Source organism: Melitaea cinxia, chromosome 13 (assembly GCF_905220565.1).
Source record: "Melitaea cinxia chromosome 13, ilMelCinx1.1, whole genome shotgun sequence".
NCBI classification, from domain to species: domain Eukaryota; kingdom Metazoa; phylum Arthropoda; class Insecta; order Lepidoptera; family Nymphalidae; genus Melitaea; species Melitaea cinxia.
Window position 1 is genome coordinate 4,531,631 of NC_059406.1, and position 24,316 is coordinate 4,555,946.

General features: G+C 41.3%; 1 protein-coding gene across 1 annotated transcript in view; it reads left to right on the plus strand.

Moving 5' to 3' along the window:
* The window catches only part of LOC123659195 (ral GTPase-activating protein subunit beta), a 38,626-nt gene that overhangs the window by 7,196 nt on the left and 7,114 nt on the right, over positions 1-24,316 (plus strand). The window contains exons 11-25 of the mRNA XM_045594447.1: positions 4,286-4,411; positions 4,496-4,573; positions 4,659-4,824; positions 5,699-5,908; positions 6,427-6,593; positions 7,556-7,651; positions 8,556-8,690; positions 8,783-8,794; positions 10,850-11,071; positions 11,323-11,429; positions 11,675-11,837; positions 12,354-12,525; positions 22,205-22,334; positions 22,660-22,761; positions 23,078-23,283. Coding sequence (XP_045450403.1) covers positions 4,286-4,411; positions 4,496-4,573; positions 4,659-4,824; positions 5,699-5,908; positions 6,427-6,593; positions 7,556-7,651; positions 8,556-8,690; positions 8,783-8,794; positions 10,850-11,071; positions 11,323-11,429; positions 11,675-11,837; positions 12,354-12,525; positions 22,205-22,334; positions 22,660-22,761; positions 23,078-23,283 — 2,092 coding nt within the window. The remainder of the gene's footprint in view (positions 1-4,285; positions 4,412-4,495; positions 4,574-4,658; positions 4,825-5,698; positions 5,909-6,426; positions 6,594-7,555; positions 7,652-8,555; positions 8,691-8,782; positions 8,795-10,849; positions 11,072-11,322; positions 11,430-11,674; positions 11,838-12,353; positions 12,526-22,204; positions 22,335-22,659; positions 22,762-23,077; positions 23,284-24,316) is intronic.

Sequence of the window (24,316 nt, forward strand, 5' to 3'; positions counted from 1 at the left end):
ACTATCTAACTGCTAGGCATAGGCCGGTAAAGCTTTAGATTAGGTAAAACCGAATTTGGGACGCTACCCCTGGTACTACTGTCACACTTCGAAACCCCTTGGTTATGGAGATATGGTTAAAGTTTTGAGATTAGAAAAAGAATTTCGCAGCTTTCACACGTAATTTTCACAACACAAGCGGGTTTTTTCACATTTCACACGTTATTTTCACATGTCACACGTTATTTTCCACATTTCACACGATATTTTCACATTCATAAGTTATTTTCACAGGCTATTTTCAAATTATGCATATTAGCTACTTTGATACATTTGAGAGCTTGTTGGAAAGGTATACTTTATGTGTAGATCACACAATTATTATGGGTGACTTTAACACTTGTATATTAAGAAATGATCACCGTGCACATCGATTAAAAAATATTATTAACAGTGCGAACCTTTGTCTTCTCCCTACCAACGCAACACATTTTTTTCCGAACTGTGTGCCGTCGCAATTGGACTTGATGATTGTTTCGGCTCCGGAACGAGTGCACTTACATGGTCAATTTCCTGCCGAGGGTTTTTCGTATCATGACTTAGTATACTTATCTTATAAAATTCGTGCACCCAAACCAAAGCCAACTGTTGTGATGCGAAGAAGTTTTAAGAACTTTAATACTGAGACTTTTCAGCGTGACTTGAGCGGCATTGACTGGACTAGTGTTTTAAGCACTCCAGCCGTAAGTGATAAACTTAATATTTTTAATTCTCTTCTAACTCAATTATTTGATATTCATGCTCCTTTACGTCCAGTCAAACTTAAACATCTCCCTGCACCATGGTTAACCGAAGATGTTAAGGCACTTATGGTTAAACGCAACACATCCAAGTCGAAATTTAAGCTTAACCCTACTGAAGATAATCTCACTAGATACAAAAAGCTACGGAATCGATGCAATAAAATCTGTAGAGATGCACAACGCAATTTTATAAATAATTCCATAAACAACAAAAGTACTTCTGATGTTTGGAAGTTTCTGAACACATTAGGGATTGGGAGGCAACGTGATAATATTTGTAAATCAACTGATCTTGACACACTCAACAACTATTTCACCACTGTTGATGTTTTGACTCCTAGTGTTAGAGACAATACTATTGCTGAAATTTCTCTTCGGTCAAAAATAAATAATACTCCATTCCGTTTTCATTCTGTCGATATAGAGGATGTCTACAAGCATTTCCAGGCTATTAAATCGGATGCCATTGGTTGTGATGGAGTAAGCCGACGAATGATCACTTTATCTATAAACACAGTTCTTCCTATCATTTGCAATATTTTCAATCATTCTCTTTCATCTAATACTTTTCCTGAGTTATGGCGTCTTGCTCATGTCATTCCTATTCCTAAGCTTTCCAACCCCTCCTCACACACTCATTATAGACCGATTTCCGTGCTACCATTCTTGTCCAAAGTTCTTGAAAGAATCGTTCATAAGCAACTAACGCACTACTTACATGACAATAATATCCTCAGTCCTTTCCAGTCTGGTTTCCGCCCTGGGCACAGCACTGTTTCGGCTCTTGCTAAAATATGTGACGATATGAGGCTTGGGATTGATAAGCAGCAGGTCACAATTATAGTTCTATTAGACTTTTCGAACGCATTTAACACTGTTGACCATGACATTCTCCTCGCAATTTTCGAAAACTTAAATTTCTCACCAGATGTTGTTAATTGGTTCCGTTCCTATCTTTATGATCGCGCACAAAGAATTCGAACCATTGACAAGCTCTCTTCATGCAGCCGTCTCAGAGCTGGAGTACCTCAGGGTGGTGTTCTTTCCCCTCTTCTGTTCTCCATATTTATTAATTCTTTAACTTATATTCTTTCTCTTCCTTTTCATTTATATGCTGATGACTTGCAGATCTATCTGACAACTCCTGTTGACGATCTGGCCACAGCAATTGGTCGTGTTAACCAGGAACTTGCAGTTATATGTTCTTGGTGTAAATCGTATGGACTGTCGATAAATCCTAATAAGTCGCAAATTTCCATAATAGGTAATTCTATACAGATATCCAAAGTAGATGTTTCCTATCTTCCTCCTGTCTGTTTTGGTGGCTCGAAATTAGAATTTCATGGTAGTATCAAAAATCTAGGCCTTATTCTAGACAGCACACTTTCTTGGAGACCTCAAGTTGCTGAGATCAGTCGCAAAATATATGCTGCAATCGGCACATTGAGAAAGTGGAAAAATTTCTTGCCTATCAAAACTAAGATATCACTTGCCCACACACTTCTTTTCCCTATTCTTGATTACGCTGATGTCTGCTATTCTGACCTGTCTGAAACTCTCCTTAGTAAACTTGAACGCCTTCAAAACATGATCATCAGATTCATATTTGGTTTAAGAAAGTACGATCATATCTCAGATTATCGAGCACAGCTTAACTGGCTCAAAATAAGAGAACGCCGCAACTTACATCTTCTATCTTTTCTCTACTCTATCCTTTTCCATCCCACTACTCCCCCATACCTAAAAAAATGTTTTACTTTTCTTGGCTCGGACGTGCCCAGTACGTTAGGCCTTCGTTCTCAGGGTGACAACAGACTTAAACATCCTATATCTCACAGTCAATGTTACAGCAAATCTTTTTGTGTTAAGGCCGTAAAACTGTGGAATGCCCTCCCGCGAGACATTCGCCAAGCAGAGTCGATTGATATTTTTAAACGACGTGTTAAAAAACATTTTCTATCTACATATCGTTAATAACATTTATTTTCATTCATTTTCATTCATTACAGCCTATACAGTCCACTGCTGGACATAGGCCTCCACAAGTTTACGCCAAAAATAACGTAAACTCATGTGTTTTGCCCATAGTCACCACGCTGGGCAGGCGGGTTGGTGACCGCAGTACTGGCTTTGTCGCACCGAAGACGCTGCTGCCCGTCTTCGGCCTGTGTATTTCAAAGCCAGCAGTTGGATGGTTATCCCGCCATCGGTCGGCTTCTTAAGTTCCAATGTGGTTGTGGAACCTTGTTATCCCTTAGTCGCCTCTTACGACACCCACGGGAAGAGAGGGGGTGGCTAAATTCTTTAGTGCCGTAGCCACACAGCACAACATTTATTTCCAAATATCATATAAATAAAATAAACATTTATTTATATGATATTTATATATTATTATTTGTAAATAATTATTGTTACTGTATATTTTATGTATCTAATTATTTTTTTATGCATATTACTATGTAGATATATGTATGCCTCAATGTAATTATGTATGTGTATATTATATGTATGTATGTATGTATGTATGTATGTATGTGTGTATATATGTGTTTCATACATTATATAGTAAAATATTTACTTATTTATAGGTTTTTTTTTTCTTTTTTAATAATTATGTAAGTTTATCATATCGTAGTTTTTATCTATTTATAATTGATCTTTACTCCTTAATTTGTGCACACCTTAACCGCTGCTACTGTATCGTGTCCTGTACCCAAAGGTTATCTGGAAGAAATCGCTATTTAGCGATAAGATCGCCTTTGTACATCTTCTATTGTATCTTTCTTTACATGTGTCTGTATTTCGGTGTACATTAAGAATAAATAAATAAATTAAAAAAAATAGGAGTACATAAAAACGATCTCGACTCCAAGATCAACAAACGATACAACTTACATTACCCAAGCTTCGTTCCATAGCTTTCACATGTTATTTTCACATTTCGCACATGATTTTAACATTTCACACGTTAACTTAACGTTTTCACACGGTTTTTTAACAAACGTTACCTATTATAGCTCCCCCCTACACCCTGCGCCTCTCACCCCCAAAAATCCCATAATTCGGTTTTACTTAATCTAAAACATAGCCCATAGGCCTCCTTTCTCATGTAGGAGAAGGATCAGAGATTAATCTACCACGCTACTCTAATGTGGGTTGGCAGATATATTCTCTACTATGAGTAACGATCGCTATCAGGTGTACTTGATAACAACCGGGACCTACTGCTTAACGTGCTCTCTGAGGCACGGTGGGGAAACCCACAAGGACTGCACAAACACCCAGACCACGGCAAACACCTGTATGGCCAATAAGTCCTTGGACTTACAGGCAGACTGGAAACAAATATTTTTATAAACATAAATATCCTCTCCAAACGGGAATCGAATCCGCGACCGTCGGTGTTTAGGCGCCGCTGACACGGCCCACGCATCATTCCATCAGCATCACAGTTAAAATAATCCTATAAAATTGCACGTTTTAATATATTACTTGAATTGCAGTTGGCGATACAGAGAAACCACCCTTGACGCCATTGCGGCCAAAAGTAAATTCTATTTTCCATCTTTTCGGCGAATGGCTTTTCGAGGCTGCCCTCGTAGGGACGACACCGACCAATAGTAACCAACGTAAGTTACACACAGCTCAATATGGCTACGAATAGATATTGTTAGCAAAACGAAAACTCAAATCTGGCAATCTTCTGATTTTAGAAAAAGCCGAAGGGACTCCTCCTCCGCCATCGCTGTCAGACGCGACTCAAAAATTGAACATGCTGAGCTATCAAGCAGGTTCGTAAAAAGCATTTTTTGTTATTTCCCGTGTAATAAAAACACGAGTAATAATTAATCGACGAATGAACCGTTCCGAGCGCAGGGCGCGCCGTGGCGCTGGGCACGCTGTGCCGCGTGGTGTGCTCCAAGCAGTGCCGCGAGGAGGTGCTGGCGCCGTACCTGGCGCGCACGTACGCGGCGCTGCAGCGCGGCCTGCGCGACCCCGCCACCGCCGCCGCCGTCGTGCTGGACGCGCCCGACATCTTCCGGTACGGGCGCCACACCCTGCGCGAAACGGACTTTCGACTAGCCCGTTGGCGCAGTTTGTAGTGACCCTGCTTTCTGGGGGGTTGTGGGTTCGATTCCCTCCCTGAGTCTGGGTGTAATGTATATATTTATTTATATATTTATATATGTATTATTTATAAGTATGTTTTTCAAAAAAAAAATGTAGCTATACCAGTCGGCTGTTACCTTTAACACAAGCATTAAGTTGCTTACTTTAGGGACAGACGACCGTGTGTGTAAAAAAAACAAAAAAAAAATAACAAAAAAAATAAAAATAAACGGACGTGCGTGCTTGTGACTGCGACGTATACATGTGAATGCACGCACACGTGCTTGTTCGCGTATGTGTACACGTGCTCACATGCGTACAAGATGCGCCATGGTGCGTACGTTTCGTCGACATTGCGTGTGCGCACCGCGTGAGCCACAGTTCACTTCATTTGTAAATATAATGTAACAAACATATGCAACGCATTCAGGCTGTAATATCCCACTGCTAGGTATAGGCCTCTTTTTCCATCTAGAAGAAGGATCCGAGCTTAATGCACCACGCAGCTCCACTGCGGATTGGTGGATATGTCCCTATGTCCCTACTTTGAATAACGATCGCTAACAGGTATTTGTTATAAAAACCGAGACCGATGGCTCAACGTGCTCTTCGAAGCACGGCGGGGAGACCCACAAGAATAAACATCAAGTCCGGAAAGAAATGTTTGTACAAATAGAAATATTCATCCCGAGCAGGAATCGAACCCGCAAATCGTCGGGTGCTTTAGGCAGACTATTCGCACCACTACACTAGAGCGGAACAAAAAAAAAAAGTAATAAATAATAGCGTCTAATTTATCTTTGTAGGCTTGATTTAGACGGCGTACTGGTTCTAGTACCAGACTTCATATCGGCACTAGATCGTATCCTGTCCGAGCGGGAACCAAAACTGGAATGTGGTACGATCGACAAGCGCGAGCTGCGTAAAGCTGCTATCAGTCTCCTGTTGTCTCTGGTAGCGTTTCCGTACCACTACAAGGGCTTACCCGTGCCGGAATTCCCCGGATGCAATGAGTAGTGAGTGATTTATATTTTACCTTTAATTTGTCTTTATTGTATATTTCAATGGCTATTGTGTCAACAACCAATAGTGTCAACAACCAATAGTTAGAAATTAAATATGTGCCTATAGACAAGATTAAGTGGGTCTGGTGCAAATGCATTATCCCCAAAGCAATCGCAAGCTATCGGTCGGACATCACGAGTATGGTCGTGTGCAAAGTATATTCCGTTAAGGAGTGCGTATGTGTATTATTTACTATATGAATAGGATAAAAGGTTATGTTATTTGTACTGATAAGTGTCTTGGAGTGTGTTTTGTCCATCTTGTCGTTGAATTTTCTCCATCTGTTAGTTTCAAAAAATACTGGACTAATTTTGATCGGACATCGTATAACAAAAGCTCCCACGCTCATTCAAAAGTGATATTTTTCGAAATCGTTCGAAAACCGCTAAAGTTTAAATATGTCAAAAATCGAACAGTTCCTGGGCAAAACGAATTTGAATATAGAACCCGAACTTTATTGAACGCTAAGTGCGGGCACGACGCTGGGCGAGTACGCGCGCGGGCGGCTGGCGCTCATCAGCGTGGCGGCCGTGCAGGCGGAGGGCTCGGAGGCGCTGGCCGTGCCGCTGCTGAGCGCGCTCTACCTGTGCGTGCGCCACAACGCGGGCCGCGCCGACCGCGCGCCCGACGCGAAAGGTACCGCCACTGGAACCCACTACACCCAGCGTGCCCTCGTCGGCAGGAATCGCTTCCGCATGCTACCGTGACGTCCGGCGGTCGGCCTGCCTGTGCGGGCCGTCGTCGTCTATAAAACGCCCACGGGTTCTGTGAGCGATATAATAATAATAACTAAGGCACTACAGAATGTGGCAACCCTAAGTGTACATATAGTCTATTCGCGTTAAGAATATTGGCCGACCGTGAGCATGAAAATATGCACGATGCGAAAGCCCAATGCGACCAAAATGTGGCAACTCTTAAGTGTATCTTTCGCCATGCTAAGTGAGTCACTACTGACTTGTTTTGGTATTTTAAATTTAAAGTTTTGCAAGAAGCCAGTGCCAGTTAATTTGTGATCACTATTTATTTTTTAAGCGTTTTGTGCTTAAAAATGGTTTTAAGTATTTAAAAAAATCCTGATTTCTTATATTTGTAAGTTTCATAAAAATGTAGATATTGATTTCATCACATTCAACGAAAATTCGTTTGTACAATATTTTGACATACTTTAGCTTTATCGCACCACATCACAGCTATACACAAAACATTCATACATTGAAATATTTCAAAAACGCACTATTTACATTTTAATTTGCTTAACACGCTGCAAGAATTACAAATAATGGGTCATTAAATTTTAAACAAACCATAACTTATCTTAACTTAACCTTATCTCAGATCTGAAAACTATGTTTTGACGTCACAAAACAAAAAGGTACAAGAACACATAACTTTCAATTCCAATCATTTTAATATGTCTCCTCATAAAGTATACCTCTTCCATCAATTACAACAATTTTGGAACAACAATGGATCAACAATCTTAGAAGCTACTACTACTCTAGGCCGAACTTTCTACATGTATGAAACATATAAATCGTTCAAGTTAAGATGAACCCTATTAGACATAAACCCCATAATGTTGGGGGGTGTTTTAGCGCGGTCGGATAGCAGTGTACCGGCTAGCGCGGACAGCTCGCAAGACGACTTCGCAGCAGATGTTAGGGAGCTAGACCCATCTTCGCCTCTTTTCGGTAATTTATACTTTAATTTGCTCGTAATAAGGATAATATTTGATTACAGACGAGTAAGATAAGAAAAATAAAACAAAATGACTTACATATTTAATTTGAAAAACTAGTTAAGTCTTATTGGTCTGAAAGTTTACTCTAGTTTTTCTATTTACTATACTATGTATATTTGTTTTCAGCTGAAGTAAAAAATTGACAATTGAGTTTTTGATGATGAGATAAAAAAAAGTGAAAATATATTTACTGCAATATATTTTTTTTTTTACTTTTATCAAATATTATCCTTTATTGAACAAGATTTCATATACTTCAATATGACGCATCATATGCAAATATGTGTATGAAATCGATAACATCACTATTTGGTTATGACAATAATATGCTTTTTATTTTATGTTCTGTTGTAATGCCTTGCTTGTATTTCTTTGTTATCTTAATAGAATTAATGATAAGAATCTTCCGTAACTTAAAAATTTGTATAATATTAATTTCTTTACAATTTCTTAAACATTTGTCAAACTTGTGGCACATAAATGCATCGGGTACTTAATTGAGCCACATTCAATAAATAACAATAAGTTTTCGGAAATGTTATAGATTATAGAAACTAAGAATAACTACAATTTCTCATATCTCATTCTCATTTCTCACCAAATTCTCTAGACAAATCAGTTTTTTATAAATAAAAAAATACATATGAGTGTCCTAAATAACAACTGAGTGGATGTTTGAAGCTAGAGTTATTTTGACATACCAGTGTTTTTTCTTTTTTTCTTTTCTGATTGACTTATTTGTGTCTGGAGCAAACCTTTATGAACTTGTGTGTATGGACATATATAAATTTATAAAATAAATAAATTTAAGCAAAGTGCCAATAAATGTTAGTACCGATTAAATGATTATATAGGATCAGCGTTAGTTGTTCGTGCGACGTACTTAGTGTGTCACCGCCTCATCTCCTCGTGGAAGGGTGACTTGCAAGTGTCTCTGGCTGCACTGGAACTACTCTCTGGACTTGCTAAGTTGCACTCTTCGAAACCAGGTCAGTATAATTATGTTACTGACCATTTTAATTAATAATTGGTTGAATTGGCTATTAATATTTATTTTCCTGTTTCGTTACACGCTGTCTAGAATTTATGATAGGTAAGATAAATTGAATCTCATTGAGTAATGATCGCTTCAGCCTGTAATATCCCACTACTGGGCATAGGCCTCTTTCCCCATGTAGGAGAAGGATCAGAGCTTAATCCACCATGCTGCTCCAATGCGAGTTAGCGGATATATTCCCTACTATGAGTAACGATCGCTATCAGGTGTACACGAAAACAACCGGGACCGACGGCTTAACGTGTTCTCCAAGGCACGGTGGGGAAACCCACAAGGACTGCACAAACACCCAGACCACGGCAAACACCTCTATGGCCAATACAAATGTTTGTCATGTGCGGGGATCGAACCCGCAACTGCCAGCGCAACAGGTACAATCCATGGCTGTAACCGTTGCGCCAACTCGGCGGCGTGAGTAATGATATATTATCATAAATATTTTTTTTTGAAACTCAATGAAATAATAACTAAAAAACCGACTTTAATTACATCGACAAGTACGAGAGGTGAGGTCCGATAAGTTCGTGGAATGGAAGGGTTTGCAATAAAATTAACCAATAAATCTATTTTTCCTTTTCAATATTGAAAGGCTCCGGTTATGGTCCTTCCCTTTTCTTTGTAATTAATCAGTAATATCCTCGCACAATCCCAAAACACAAGAGCCATCAACTTTCCAGCCGACTTCGACACTTTGAATTTCTTTGGCGGTGGTGTCCCCTTTTTATGCCATTGCATGGACTCTTGTTTGGACTCAGTCTCAAAGTGATGAATCCATGTTTCATCTCCGGTAACAATCCGCTCCAAAATATGAGCAGGTTCGTCTCCACACAACTCCAAAAATTGTTTTGACGCATCGACGCGTTGCTGTTTCTGAAGCGGCGTTAGCATTCTCGGTACCCATCTTGCACTGACTTTTGTCATACCCAGGTGGTCATGTAGGATTCGCAAAATGTTAGTATCTGATACTCCAACTAATGCAGATAACTGTTTTTTCTTCAAACGGGTGTCCTCCAGTACAATTTTTCCCACTTTTTAGATGATGTCTGATATGGTGGCCTCAACTGGCCTTCCCGAGCGAGGGTCGTATTCAATCGACTCCCAACCATGTTTAAAAAGACCATGCCACTTGTAAATCATTGATTTACTAGGGCACTGCTCGCCATAAACGGTTTCCATTTCATTCAAAATGGTCTGAACGTTCTTTCCTTGCTTGGTAAGGAATTTTTACACAGCACGGTGTTCAATTTTCTCCATAGTTTCAGTTTTCTTCCGGATTTACTTGTTTAGCAGGCGAGTGTTCGTAAGCGAATGACGCAATAGGGCTCAGTTTATACACTAATGATGAGTCCCCAATTAGTATGACACTAAGCGAGCTACCCTCCATCCCCTCCATTCCACGAACTTTTGGACCTCCCCTCATTATACAATGTAGATAGTCAAAAACATAGTCAAGTAAACACGCATTATTAGAGATAACTCAAAAAGTTTTCATCAGATCACAATCAAATTTAAACGGGACCATATGACAAGCAGCAACTTTCGATTGAAAAAGGAATCATTGAATTTTTTGATCCTTATAAATAATTTTTGAAATTTTTGAATTTTTCTAACTGACTTCAAATAAGGTTCCTCACTTTGACTCGATATGTATATAATATGTGTGATTTCATTGATGATTCTTTTTTTTTTAAATGGGATATCCCAAGGGTAGTATCATGATAAGGAAATCAAGATCGGCTCGGCTAGATTATTTTAAAATTATAGCTATTTAAAAATGTATTCTTTCTAATGTATTTCTCATATAAGTGAATTTTTAATTCTTATGAGAATAAATATCTTTGACCTGAAGATCTGATGATGGCATCCCAGAGAAATCGAGGGGAACCTTCGAAAATCGTAGTGGTGACTAGTGCGTTTGTTGATTTTTTTTTCGTCTACTTTCGTTATATTACTTGTCGATATAATTGAAGTCGGTTTTTTTTGTTTGTTAGCGAACACTATTATTATTGTACTGGACAAAACATTTTTTTGCAATGTTCGCGCGATGCGCAAGACGTCACCACTCTGTATTCAGTACCGCTACGTCCGCAGAGGCGATGGAGCGCAAGCGCGCCGTGCGCTGGGTGTGCGACTACATCGGCGTGCAGTGCGGGCGGCCGCCGCAGGCGCACTCGCGCGACCTGCACTCGTGCGTCGTGGCCGCCTACACGTGCCTGGCCGCCTGGCTGTGCGCGCCGCTGCTGGCCGACCCCGACTGCCTGGCGGCGCTGCTCGAGGTCGTCGAGCTGGGCATCTCCGGCTCCAAGAGCCACGGTACGCTTCATTGCATTACGGCCGTCCACTTGTGCATCAGTTTATAGCACATTACACATAATAAAATGTACAACAGGCAGTGCTATCGCTAAACAGCGATCTCTTGCAGACGACCAGCGTAGAGGAGATGATGTTCGCCGAATTAACAACGAAATTCAACGTTTTGAATGTTGCTATGCGACGAGTACATGACCGTATAAACAAATCAATTTTCAAAAAATTAAATAATGCATTCATTTCTCTATTTGAAGGTAAGCCCGGAGAGCCACCTAAGATGAAGGACGAGAAGGAACTGAAGCCCGTATCGATGAGGGTTAGGGACGCGGCCGAGGCGTTGTTGATGCTTATTTTGGAACAGGTAATTTATTTGTAATAGATTAATTATTCTAGATATAATTTATTATTATATTATTATTCTAGATATAATTATAACTTTCTATTCATATATTCTTCTAACTATTTCACTGGTTTGTGGATAAAGTTTATCATGCACTTAAGTAACGAATACAGATTAGATACCGTCATAGTTAGATAGACTTAATGCAATTGGTGAAAAAGACCTCAAGACTTGTAAATTTTTATTCTGCAAACTCTGTTTAATAGGTTGGCAACAACGACGGTGGTAAATGGTGTAGATTGGACGAACGTTGGTTAGCTGCCTTGGGTCATGGGAAGTTAAGACATTTTGTTGTCGATGGAAACACAATCCTTTCGCTTTTGGAAGAACCTCTTGCTAATAGTCAAGAACCACAGCCGACGATCGTTGGTAAGTCATTTGGTTTAACTCATTTATTTGTGTGCGGGAAAGTTTGGATAAAGAGAAGCCTATGTGTTTTTCTGGATCTCAAGCTATCTACGTATCTTCACTATAAAATCAGTAGGTTTTGCGTGAAAGAGTCAAACACCCATCCACCCTCACATATTTTTGCAATTATAATGTTAGCACCCTTTTCATACACGGAGAGTGCTCTTTACACATCATTGTCTCCGTTTAGTTAAAAAACAGAATATGTTAATTTTAAAACGCCATCTTTATAAGCGTATAGCTGCTGACACAGCGCCCTCTATCATTACTTTCGCTTCCTGGTTGTGTGAGCCTCGTCAAGGTTATCGATTGTATCTTCGATAAAATATCCTTTAAAAAACGGCATCAGTACAGACAGAGGCTTATTCTCAGCAGTGGTATGTTACAGGATGAACCAATACAAAAATGCTAGCAGGATTAGTAGTTGGATTAATGCGTAATATGTACAATCTATTATATCTTGAGCTCCGTTCCCAGCGATAATCCGCTGCGGTTGGGGTCGCTTCGCCTGGTCGCTAAGCAGCCGCGGCGCTCCCCGCTGTGCCACCCGCGGCGCCGCGGCCTGCGCCAGACCGGTGCCTATGTTGGAGCCTCCGCCCCGCGCGCCGCCCGCCTGTCGCCCGTTACCCGCTGCCCCGCCTTGCGCTGTGTTAGTGCATCTTCATTTAAACAGACACACACTCACATATGTACACTCTCACACGCACACACACACACCTACACGCACACACACACATGCACGTACACACATCATACACACGTAGTGGTCTTATTCCAGCGACCGGGGCTCTGCTGAGAGTGGACGGAAATTTCCCTAGGTACTCGTGGGAACAAATGATGAATAGATTAAATACCAATATGAACCAGAACCAAACGAAGAAAGAAGTTAGTGGAAATGGGCGCCATGCCTAACAACCAACGCTACTAGGGAGTGCTGAAATGCAAAAGACTCAAGCGCTGGAACGTCTTGAAAAGCTGACCAACGAGTTCCAAGAGTTCGTCCAATCGAAGATCAATATCCATAAGGAGATAAAAACTAAGACGACTGATGTTGCAAACGCCCTCAGAAAGTTCAAAGAATTGGACGAGGAATGGCGTATAATGCAACAGCGCTGTCTTTGTGTTACGCCGGAGGATGCAAGTGCCACAGCACTAATAGGCAGTCAAACTGATACTGAGTCTGTGGAAGAGAGGGACACTGAAGTCGAAGGTCAACATCAACCACTGCGATGCTGCACATGATCTGCTGATGCAGACTGTGGGCGAACTTAAGCTTGACCTTGTGCTTATCAGAGCCACATAAACATCTTAATGGCCAACCATGGGAAACGGACAGCACCAATAAAGCTGTCACTTGGTCCTGTGGCATACTTTCTTTCCAGAGTGTCAACAATGATAACGCCGGCTTCGTGGTGGCATCGGTGGATGGCATTCGCTTCTACAGCTGCTATGCACCAACTAGTCTCTCCGTTGCCGAATTCACTCATTTCCTGGATAAACTCACCGAGGACGCGAAGCAGCATCACCCAGTGCCGATAGCCGGCGACATCAACTCCTGGGCAGTTGACTGGAGCAGCAAACAGACCAATGTGCGAGGAATAGCAGTACTAAAAGCTTTCACTACATTGGATGCACATGGAGCACTACATGGAGCACTGTTCAACAGCGGTGACACGCCAACTTATATTAGAGGAGACGCAAGTTCCTTTGTGGACCTTACTTTCGTCAGCAGCAGCCTCATCAGAGGAAACTCCTACTGGGAGATGTTGAATATCTACACTGCCAGTGACCAAAACGTGATTCTCTGGGAAATATAAAACGACCAGAATCCTTGAAGATCTAATTTATTTATTTATTTATTTATTTATTTAATTTTGAGGAGGAACAACAGCTAAAATACTTTCACAAATATAAAATTTACATAGAGACATAAAGCCAATAATAGTTCCCCACATATAGAAACAGAAACTACCACAGAAATACATCACTAACCACATATCACATTTTATCTCTAAGACATATCTGTAGGCATCCTCCTACACATTACATTATTAAATATATAAATATATATACATAATTATATAGTATATACATTTACTACTTTTTTTTGTACTTATATCGATATAATATCGATATATCGATGAATTGGGTATCGACAGCCTTCACGCTCCGCACTAGTTTTAAAACCGGTTTGGCCGGCCCGAGTATTGCGTATGCGCCGGCCGCCCGCGCCCTCCAGTCACGATCCTTCGCTGACGCGAGACGCTTATGCTTTTGCCTATGTAAAAATCTTTTGCTTTCGTTTATCTTATATTTTTGTTGGCTTTCTAGTTACAATAAAATCGCTAACCTTATCTGTGTTTGGTACTTTCGTCCGTGCACCTTCTGTGTTCGTATATTTGTAGTGTTGTGTTACCCAATGAACTAAATTTAAATTGTGCTAAATTATCCCGGTGAGTGCATTTAAGAACTATATATTATAATTAACCTACTACACTGGTGACCCCTAATACGAACATGAAGGACGAATTCAGTGACGCAAGCGAGTCGACACCCGGCCGTAGTGATGGGCAAGCATCGAAAACACCTATCGATGTTTTTAAAGTAGGAGTACGAGTGCCACCATTCTGGGCTGAAGAGCCGGAGATCTGGTTCGCTCAGGTCGAAGGTCAATTTGCCATTTCCGGTATAACAAATGATCTGACCAAATTTAATTACGTTATTGGCCACCTCGACAACCAATATTCGAGGGAGATGAAAGATATCATTATCAAGCCACCGGCGACAGATAAATACGAAAAGCTAAAGTGCGAACTTATAAAGAGACTGTGCGCATCCAACGAAAAAAAGATGAAGCAGCTCCTAATGCATGAAGAGCTCGGGGACCGTAAGCCGTCACAGTTCCTGCGACACCTGCGTGACCTAGCAGGCCCTAACGTCCCAGACGACCTACTTCAGACTATTTGGATAAGTCGCCTGCCTCACGGTGTTCAAACAGTTCTCGCAGGTCAACCAGCTAGAACGTCACTGGAAGATTTGTCAGACTTAGCTGACCGTGTGAACGAGCTTGCTTCGTCAGTTCCGAGGGTTGCAGCCGTTGCAGAGGGCATTCCTAGTTCTGTTATTGCTGACCTTACTAGAGAAGTCGCAGAACTTAGGAAGCAGTTCCAGCAGATGACGTCAGAGAGAAGTAGGAAGCCGCAGCGTAACAGTAGGGGCTCCAGGCGAAACCGTAGCCGTTCTAGACAGCGATCAGACTCCAACTACAGGAAGCACCCATTTTGTTGGTACCACAGTAAATTTGGTGAAAAGGCCCATGACTGCATTCGACCATGCGACTACAAGTCGGGAAACCCCAAGGGCAGTCGATAATGGCGGCTGACGATTGCCCTTCCACGTCTTCAACTGGCCGCCTATTCGTCACCGACCGCGCCTCCAAGATGCAGTTTCTGGTCGACACCGGTAGCGACCTCTGTGTCTACCCGCGGTCGACGCTTCGAGAGCGCCGTGCCCGGACATCTTATACCTTGTGTGCAGCAAATGGCTCTAATATTGCTACATATGGCTACATAACTTTAAATTTAGACCTAAGCTTACGTAGAAATTTTGTTTGGCGTTTTGTAGTAGCTGATGTTACAAAGCCAATTATTGGCGTTGATTTTTTAAACTTCTATGGTCTTATTGTAGATTGTCGCAATAAGCGACTTATAGATAATTTGACATCTGTTTCAGCTATAGCCACTATTGCTAAATGTAAAGATGTGTCGTCAGTGAAGGTCGTGACTGGTGAGACTCGTTATCATAAGATACTTGACGAATTCCCAGAGATAACGCGACCAGCTGGTAAGCATCATATTACACCACACAACACAATACACCACATCCGCACCACACCAGGGCCGCCAGTTGCTACACCCCCCCGTCGCTTAGCCCCAGACAAATTAAAAATCGCCAAAAGAGAGTTCGATGCCATGCTAGCTAGTGGTATAGCTAGGCCCTCGGAGAGTCCTTGGTCATCACCCCTTCATTTGGCGCCGAAGAAAAATAACGGCTGGAGACCATGCGGTGATTATCGCAAATTGAATGCCCGTACCATACCTGACCGGTATCCGATTAGGCACATTCATGACTTTACCCACAATGTTGCAGGCTGTAAAGTTTTTAGTACCTTGGATTTGGAGAAGGCATACAACCAGATACCGGTCAGCCCGGAGGACATTCCGAAGACCGCTATTACAACCCCATTCGGGTTGTATGAATTTCCATATATGACGTTCGGTCTTCGCAATGCAGGACAGACATTTCAGCGTTTTGTTGATGAAGTTACTAGGGGCCTCGACTTCGTCTATTCATATTTAGACGATTTCCTCATTTATTCGCGCAGCCAGGGTGAGCACGAGGAGCATTTACGTGCCGTCTTCACACGGCTCAAGGAATACGGTATGTTAGTAAATACTTCAAAGTGTGTTTTCGGCGAAGAGGAGGTAACATTTTTAGGTTATCGTATTTCTGCGAGTGGATGCAAGCCACTGGACTCTAAGGTGCAGGCAGTAAGAGACTTTCCTCTACCCACGAACATCCGGCAGCTTCGAAGATTCCTGGGTATGTTAAATTTTTATAGGAGGTTCCTGCCACGAGCCGCTCAGATCCAGGCTCCACTTCATGCTCTGCTCACGGGTTCAGCTAAGGGTTCTCAGCCAGTTACACTTGCTGGTGACAGTTTGGCAGCTTTCAAAGCTTGTAAAGAGAGCTTATCTAATGCAGCGCTTCTAGCCCATCCCGAATGTTCAGCTAAACTCGCGGTAGTAAGTGACGCATCCGATAAAGCTATCGGAGCGGTACTACAGCAATTTAGAGATGGTGCTTGGGAACCTCTGGCATTCTTTTCGCGAAAACTTACGCCTTCGCAGACGAAATATTCGCCGTATGACAGAGAGTTGCTGGCTGTATATGAAGCCGTCAAATACTTCCGGCATATGCTTGAAGCTAGGCATTTTATTATCTATACAGACCACAAGCCGATCAGTTTCGCATTTCACGAACGAAAGGCAAACTGTTCGCCAAGGCAATATAGATACCTGGATTTTATCTCCCAGTTCACTACGGACATTCGACATATATCTGGGAAAGATAATGTTGTCGCTGACACCTTGTCACGTATTGATGAACTGGCAGCGCCACCGAGCTTCGAATCACTAGCCGAAAGCCAAACCTCCGATGCTGAGTTGCAAACCCTCTTACAAGGGGGCTCTTCGCTGCAGCTCCAAAAATTGCAGGTACCTGGTAGTCCGGTATCCCTGTACTGCGACGTCAGTACACCGATTACCAGGCCGTACGTGCCAAAGATTCACCGGAGATCGGTTTTTACCAGTCTACATTCCCTGAGCCACCCTGGTGCCAGCGCTTCAGCCAAGTTGGTTTCTGAGCGTTTTGTTTGGCCAGGAATCCGTAAAGACTGCAGGGAGTGGACACGAGCATGTACACAGTGCCAGCGAGCCAAAGTCACCCGTCACGTGACTGCCCCGCTGGGCACTTTTAACTTACCCCGCGCCCGTTTTAAGCATATCCACATCGATTTGGTGGGACCACTACCTTCTTCGTGTGGATATCGCTACTGCCTGACAGCTGTCGATAGGTTTACGCGATGGCCTGAAGTGACACCGATTGCCGATATCACAGCTGAAACGGTTGCAAAGGCATTGCTGTCCACCTGGATAGCTCGGTTTGGTTGTCCGGTGGACATCGTTACAGACCGAGGCACTCAATTCGAATCAGCTCTGTTTAAATGTCTGGCACAACTGACCGGATTTGAGCATAAAAGGACGACAGCTTACCATCCCTCCTGCAACGGCTTAGTCGAGCGCTTCCATAGGCAGCTCAAAGCAGCCATAGTGTGCCACGCAAACGACAGATGGACAGAGTCCCTGCCTTGGGTCTTGCTAGGCGTACGATCTGCATTCAAGCAGGATCTGCAGGCCTCCTCAGCGGAGTTAGTTTATGGGGAACCCCTCAGACTCCCAGGCGAGTTTTTCGTGCCAACTTCTGTTGGTACCACGGACATAGCAGATTTTTCTGCACGGCTCAGAAATTTTGTGCGGAATTTAAGACCCGTTCCATCATCCAATCATGGCAAACCAAGGATATTTGTTTTTAAGGAGCTATCCACGTGTAGTCACGTTTTCCTACGCGAAGACGCACCACGTGGATCCCTACAGCCTGCCTACTCTGGCCCGTACAAAGTCCTTTGCCAAGGGGATAAAGTATTTAAAATACTTTTAAATAATAAAGAAAAAACGGTATCTATCGACCGTCTTAAGCCGGCATTTACGTTATCCGATCACGCTGCTGGCGAACCTCCTACTCCCGTAATACGCCCAGATTACGTAACGCGTTACGGGCGTAAAGTTAGATTCCCCGATTTTTATCACCCATGACGGTCTCTGGAGGGGAGTGGTGTAGGCATCCTCCTACACATTACATTATTAAATATATAAATATATATACATAATTATATAGTATATACATTTACTACTTTTTTTTGTACTTATATCGATATAATATCGATATATCGATGAATTGGGTATCGACAGCCTTCACGCTCCGCACTAGTTTTAAAACCGGTTTGGCCGGCCCGAGTATTGCGTATGCGCCGGCCGCCCGCGCCCTCCAGTCACGATCCTTCGCTGACGCGAGACGCTTATGCTTTTGCCTATGTAAAAATCTTTTGCTTTCGTTTATCTTATATTTTTGTTGGCTTTCTAGTTACAATAAAATCGCTAACCTTATCTGTGTTTGGTACTTTCGTCCGTGCACCTTCTGTGTTCGTATATTTGTAGTGTTGTGTTACCCAATGAACTAAATTTAAATTGTGCTAAATTATCCCGGTGAGTGCATTTAAGAACTATATATTATAATTAACCTACTACATATCAATGTATCTTTAATAGTGTTGTTATCACAATACCAACAAAATTAAAGAGAGTTAAAGAATGAGTCGCTAATCAACTTTCTAACAGACGCACAGCTAGTGTCAAAGAGGTCTATATCAAATTTATTCGCAAACATATTGAATTTATTACCTGCTCGCCAGAGAAAAGTATTTTGTTTATAGTTTGAGGAGACGGAGGGTAGGTAAATTAAAGGATTTTTTCGCAATGTTTTTGATGGAATATTAAATGTAATTTGTGACAAAAGTTCAGGACAGTCTATTCGATTTGAAGTAATATGAAACAGATAAGTTAAGTCAGCGATTTCTCTTCTTAGTTCAAGAGGAAGAATATGGTATTTTTTACATAGGTTTACATAGTTACGAGAATCATACGGTTGATTTGATTTAAAACAAATGTACTTTAGGAATTTCTTTTGAATATTTTCGAGGCGTGCAATATAAGTCCCATACCTAGGATTCCAAATTTGCGAGGCGTACTCCAAGTGACTACGTACAAGTGAACAATATAATATTTTTAATGTTTTGATTCTAATAAAGTCCACCGAAGTACGCATCACAAAGCCCAAAGCTTTAGTGGCTTTACTAACTACACTATCAATGTGGGCATTGAAGAGGAGTTTGGTGTCATGTATTACACCCAGGTCTCTAATTGTAGAACTCCTAGGGAGCTCTTCACCTTTTAAAATATAATTGTGTGATATAATGTTACGCTTTCTTGTAAACGTGACGACACTACACTTAGCTGCGTTAAGGTCCAAAAAATTAGTATTACAATAGTGTTCTAACCTATATAGGTCAGCTTGAAGCTTTTCAGCATCCGCACTATTTCCTATTTTCGCAAAAATCTTCATGTCATCAGCAAAACAAAGTATATGGGACGAATGAAGACATGAACTAACGTCGTTTACACTGATCACAAACAGAAGCGGACCTAACAACGATCCCTGAGGGACTCCACTAGGAATGGTTACCCAACTAGATATGTAATTGTTAATGACTACTGCCTGAGAACGGTTATCAATATAGGAAGAGAACCACCTTAATAGATCACCCCTAATGCCTACTTGACTTAACTTTTTTAATAGGGTTCCGTACTGGATACGATCAAACGCTTTGCTGTAGTCAGTGTAAACTACGTCAACCTGGACACCATCCTCCATAGCATCAGTTATAAAGGAGTTAAGCAGTATCAGGTTCGTTACAGTAGAGCGGCCCTGTAGAAAGCCATGTTGGTAAGGGCTGAAAATAGATCGCAGAGCCTCTGATAATTGACTGTGAACTATTTTTTCAAGCATTTTAGCTAGTATACACAACTTGGAGATCGGCCTATAATTAGTTATTTTCTGCTTATCACCCTTTTTATGAATAGGGGATATATAAGCACTTTTCCAAATAGCTGGAACTACACATTCGTCAAGGGATCGCTTAAACAACAGAAAAATTGGTAGTGTCAGGGACTTGGAGCAGTTCTTTAAGAAATGAGCAGGTAATTTGTCCGGGCCTGCCGATTTAGAAGTATCTAAGCCAAGCAGTAATTTTTCAACCATATCGGATGTTACACATATTCCAGAAATATCCAATACGCTTGTGCTTGAAGTAACGGGGGAATGATAATCACAAGAAGTACCTGGTGTTAAAAAATTTGAATAGAAATAAGAAGAAAAGGCGTTGCATATAGACTCGCCAGTGTGATATACATTATTATTATATTCTAGCATATTAGGAATGGCGGATGATTTTGATTTAGATTTATAATAAGACCAAAAATATTTTGGGTTTTCCATAATTGAATCTTCAATAGATCGAATGTAACGATCAAAGCAATCTTTTTCCATATGTTTAGCAGTAACTCGTAATAATTTAAAGGATTCCTCGTCATACCTGTTTCCGTACGCTTTAAACTTCCGATGGTATTTGGCTTTTTCTTTAAGGACTTTAACTAGTGACCGCGAATACCATTTGGGGTATTTTTTGTTACCAGACCATTTTGTAGGTATGTATTTTTCGCGTACTGAGTCAATTACAGCATAAAAATACGCAATGGATTCATTAAACGTCATTGATGAGAAAGTTTGGTGCCAATTGACACTAGATAATTCCGAGTTAATTTCGTCATAATTAGCACGAAAATATAAATACTTTTTATAACTACCATGTCCCAGTACAGACTCACAGACAGACGCCAAATCGATTGTCAGTGCACCGTGGTGATGATCGATAGGTACAAGGGCCTCACTAGAAGCATCTAGTACTGTGACAGAGATACTACATAATACTAAGTCTAGTATTTTTCCAAATTTGTTTAAAATTCCATTGTATTGTTTCAAGTTTAAAGAATGTATTTCGTCTATAAATAATGTCTCTATAATAATAAGCAATCTAACGCAGTTGGTTGGAAAGTAAAATCTTTCGACGCAAGTGCATTGATGGTAGCCTTGGGTGGTGCCCCGATTGCCTCTGGATGGGCAAAAAAAAAAGACTAAGGACCTGATGAAGATAGTTACCCAGACTTGTGACGCCTAGTTTGTCTCGGAAAAATGACAGAAATCAAAGATCTTCGGTGCACTGGTAGAACGATCAGATCTCCGTTCGGAGTGTCTTAGAAAGAGAAAAATATCCCAGCGTAGCCATCGACGGAAGAACCGACATCATACCGCCCACTTTGTATGTTAGATACAGTCGGGAAGATATTCGAACGTATCCACCAAAGAATAGAAGCAGTTATCGATCCACTTCTGGCAGACAACCAGTATGGGTTTTGAAAAGGACGATTAACCCTGGATGCGACCAATCTAGTAGATAACACGGCCAGGGAGGCACTCGCAGGAACTAGATGGAAGAGTGGTACGAAGAAGTATTCCCTGGCATTAGACATTAAAAACGCCTTCAACTCTGCCAATCTTCAGAGAATCGTGGCAAGCTACTTCACGAATAGAGTCCTAAGGTACGACACGAAGAACGGTCCAAGAGAGTATCGTATCACTGGAGAAAAAAAAGAATATAATAAAACATATCATACACACACTTCTTAAAGAAGATCAAATGTATAATTTAGATAAGTATCCCAATCTTACAGAAAATCACGGCTAAATAACACTACACTCAAGCAGTGTTGTTTCGGGAAGAGATTCGGCATGCGTTTGCAATGCCCCTGATGTTGCATACGTCCATAGGATACGATATCTGCCTACCATCTGGCGAACGTACGCGTTTGCCAAATTTTGCAAAATAAAATAAACACACACACATTCAAGCGCGCGCACGCACACATATACAAACATACACGCAAAAACTCTTATTTTTTCCTCTGAGACATCATTTAAAAATTAAAATTACCAAAGCCATCATTCGGTACATTATAAATAAAAGTTTCTTTCAGCGATGCAGCGTTTCCAACACTCGACGCCGTGCTACGACAGCTGAACGACTCAGAAGCTCCCACGCTCTTTAAACTCTTGGAGCAACAGGCAGCAATCGAGAAGAAAGTACGGGAGAGCGAGGATAATGTTGTAAGTTAAACATAATTTTGGTACGCACTTCAAATCACGTAGCGACTTTTAATGCAAACTATAAGTTATAGGTTTCACATTTGGCAATTATGTCGCAGATAATTTTTCATTACTATTTCGTTGTCACTTTTGTAGGTATAATTATATTTTTTATATCGTTTTGATATCGTCCGATCAATACTTAAGCGCAAAGAACACAAAGGATGGCGATTTGGTGTGGAATTTTTACTCAGGCAGCTTATGCATTAAACAGAAGTGTTAAATTAATTATGTTACGAGTTGAGTGTAATTTATTTAAAGGTATTTTTTTTAAAATTAAATTCAGGTACCGGAAGAATACGTTCCGCCTGATCCAGTGACAGAGTTCCAAACCGCGAGACTGTTCTTATCGCACTTCGGGTATTTGAACATTGGCGGAGATAAGAAGGTACGTTGTTTTTTGACATTTCTATAATTTTATCTATTAAATTATTATTTAGAATAAGTAAAGCAATGCTGTGCGACTTTTCGCAAAGCACATGTATATGTTAATTATACAAAATGATTATTGATATCAATACTCTTTGTATTGCACTACGTGTGTGTGCGTGTTCATGCGTGCGCGCGTGCGTTTCTGGACTTGGGCGTGCGTATGCACGTGCTTGCGTTCATGGGTGCCTGCATGCGTGCGGGCAGGGTGGCGTTGGACTTGTATAGAGTGAAGGCTAATGAATGGGTCTGTTTAACCGCGAGTGTGGCTGCAGGGCGGCGCCGGGCGCCTGGTGGCGCTGGACGGCGGCGCGGCGGGGCTGGCGGGCGCGCTGCGGCGGCTGGACGCCACGGGCAGCCGCGCCGCGCTCACCGTGCACGTGTTCTACGCGCGCACCGCGCAGCGCCGCGCCGCCGACATCGTGGCCAACGCGCGCGACCCCGCCGCCGTGGCGCCCGCCTTCGTGCGCATGCTGCGCGGGTGAGCGCACCTTCGGATACACGGGCGGACCCCGAACGTGTCGGCTATCCTGGCTTGACTGTAGACTGTGTGTTGCTCATTTAGCGTACTTGTGTGCTAAATGATTATACGTAATTAGAACACAAAATAATAATAAAATGAAAATATACACTTAGATATTTTAAATTAAATTTGTTTAAGGTATAAGAAAACTTTATTTTACTATAAATCAATATATCTATACAATAAACGTGATCGCAACTGCTTCAGAAAATTTACCGTGACAAAGTAACAAAACTTTTACATTTGTAATATTAATTAGATTATTTGTCTGAATGACGGAATTGTGTGAAGCAGTTCAATAATTTAATAAGGCGAATTGAAAAACTAAATATGCAAAATCGTTTCTCTTTGACTTCATTTTATAAAAATAAGGGCGTGCGTACAAAGTACACATGTCAGTAGTGAAACTTCTTTGGCAAACTAATTTTTAAATCTCGTTTATATTTATACAAATCTAAAGCTTTAGGCTTCGTTCCCGCACCATCTAGTTAGTTTGCAATGTAATACTATCGATATTAATGTAACAAACTTTGTAGTTTCTATAGTACACGCTAGGTGTCTCTGCTGTTCAACATAAGCGTTGCACGTCGTCGTGACGTTAATATTATTATTATTGCGTTTCATCCGTAAAAATATTACCCTCATGCGTCTAAAAAAGTTTCACTTCAAAAGTTCTTTTATGCGGGCGTTACAATACCCCCCCCCCCTTGTAGTTAGCAAATAAGTGTAAATATAATAAAAATAATTAGTATATAAGAATATAAAAAAGCAATATGTAGAATAGTCTTGGTCAGTGGACTCGCGTCGACTTTTAGAAATTTGAAATTTTAAGACTAGTTATTAAGGCTTCTAGATTCTAAAGTTGCGGTGAAATACCGATGCATGTTAAAAAATAATAATGATAATATATGGAATAACAAAAGCACGGGCATAATAAGCCTGTGGATATATCACATAATTAAAAAAAAAATAACCCCCCCCCCCGTTTTAA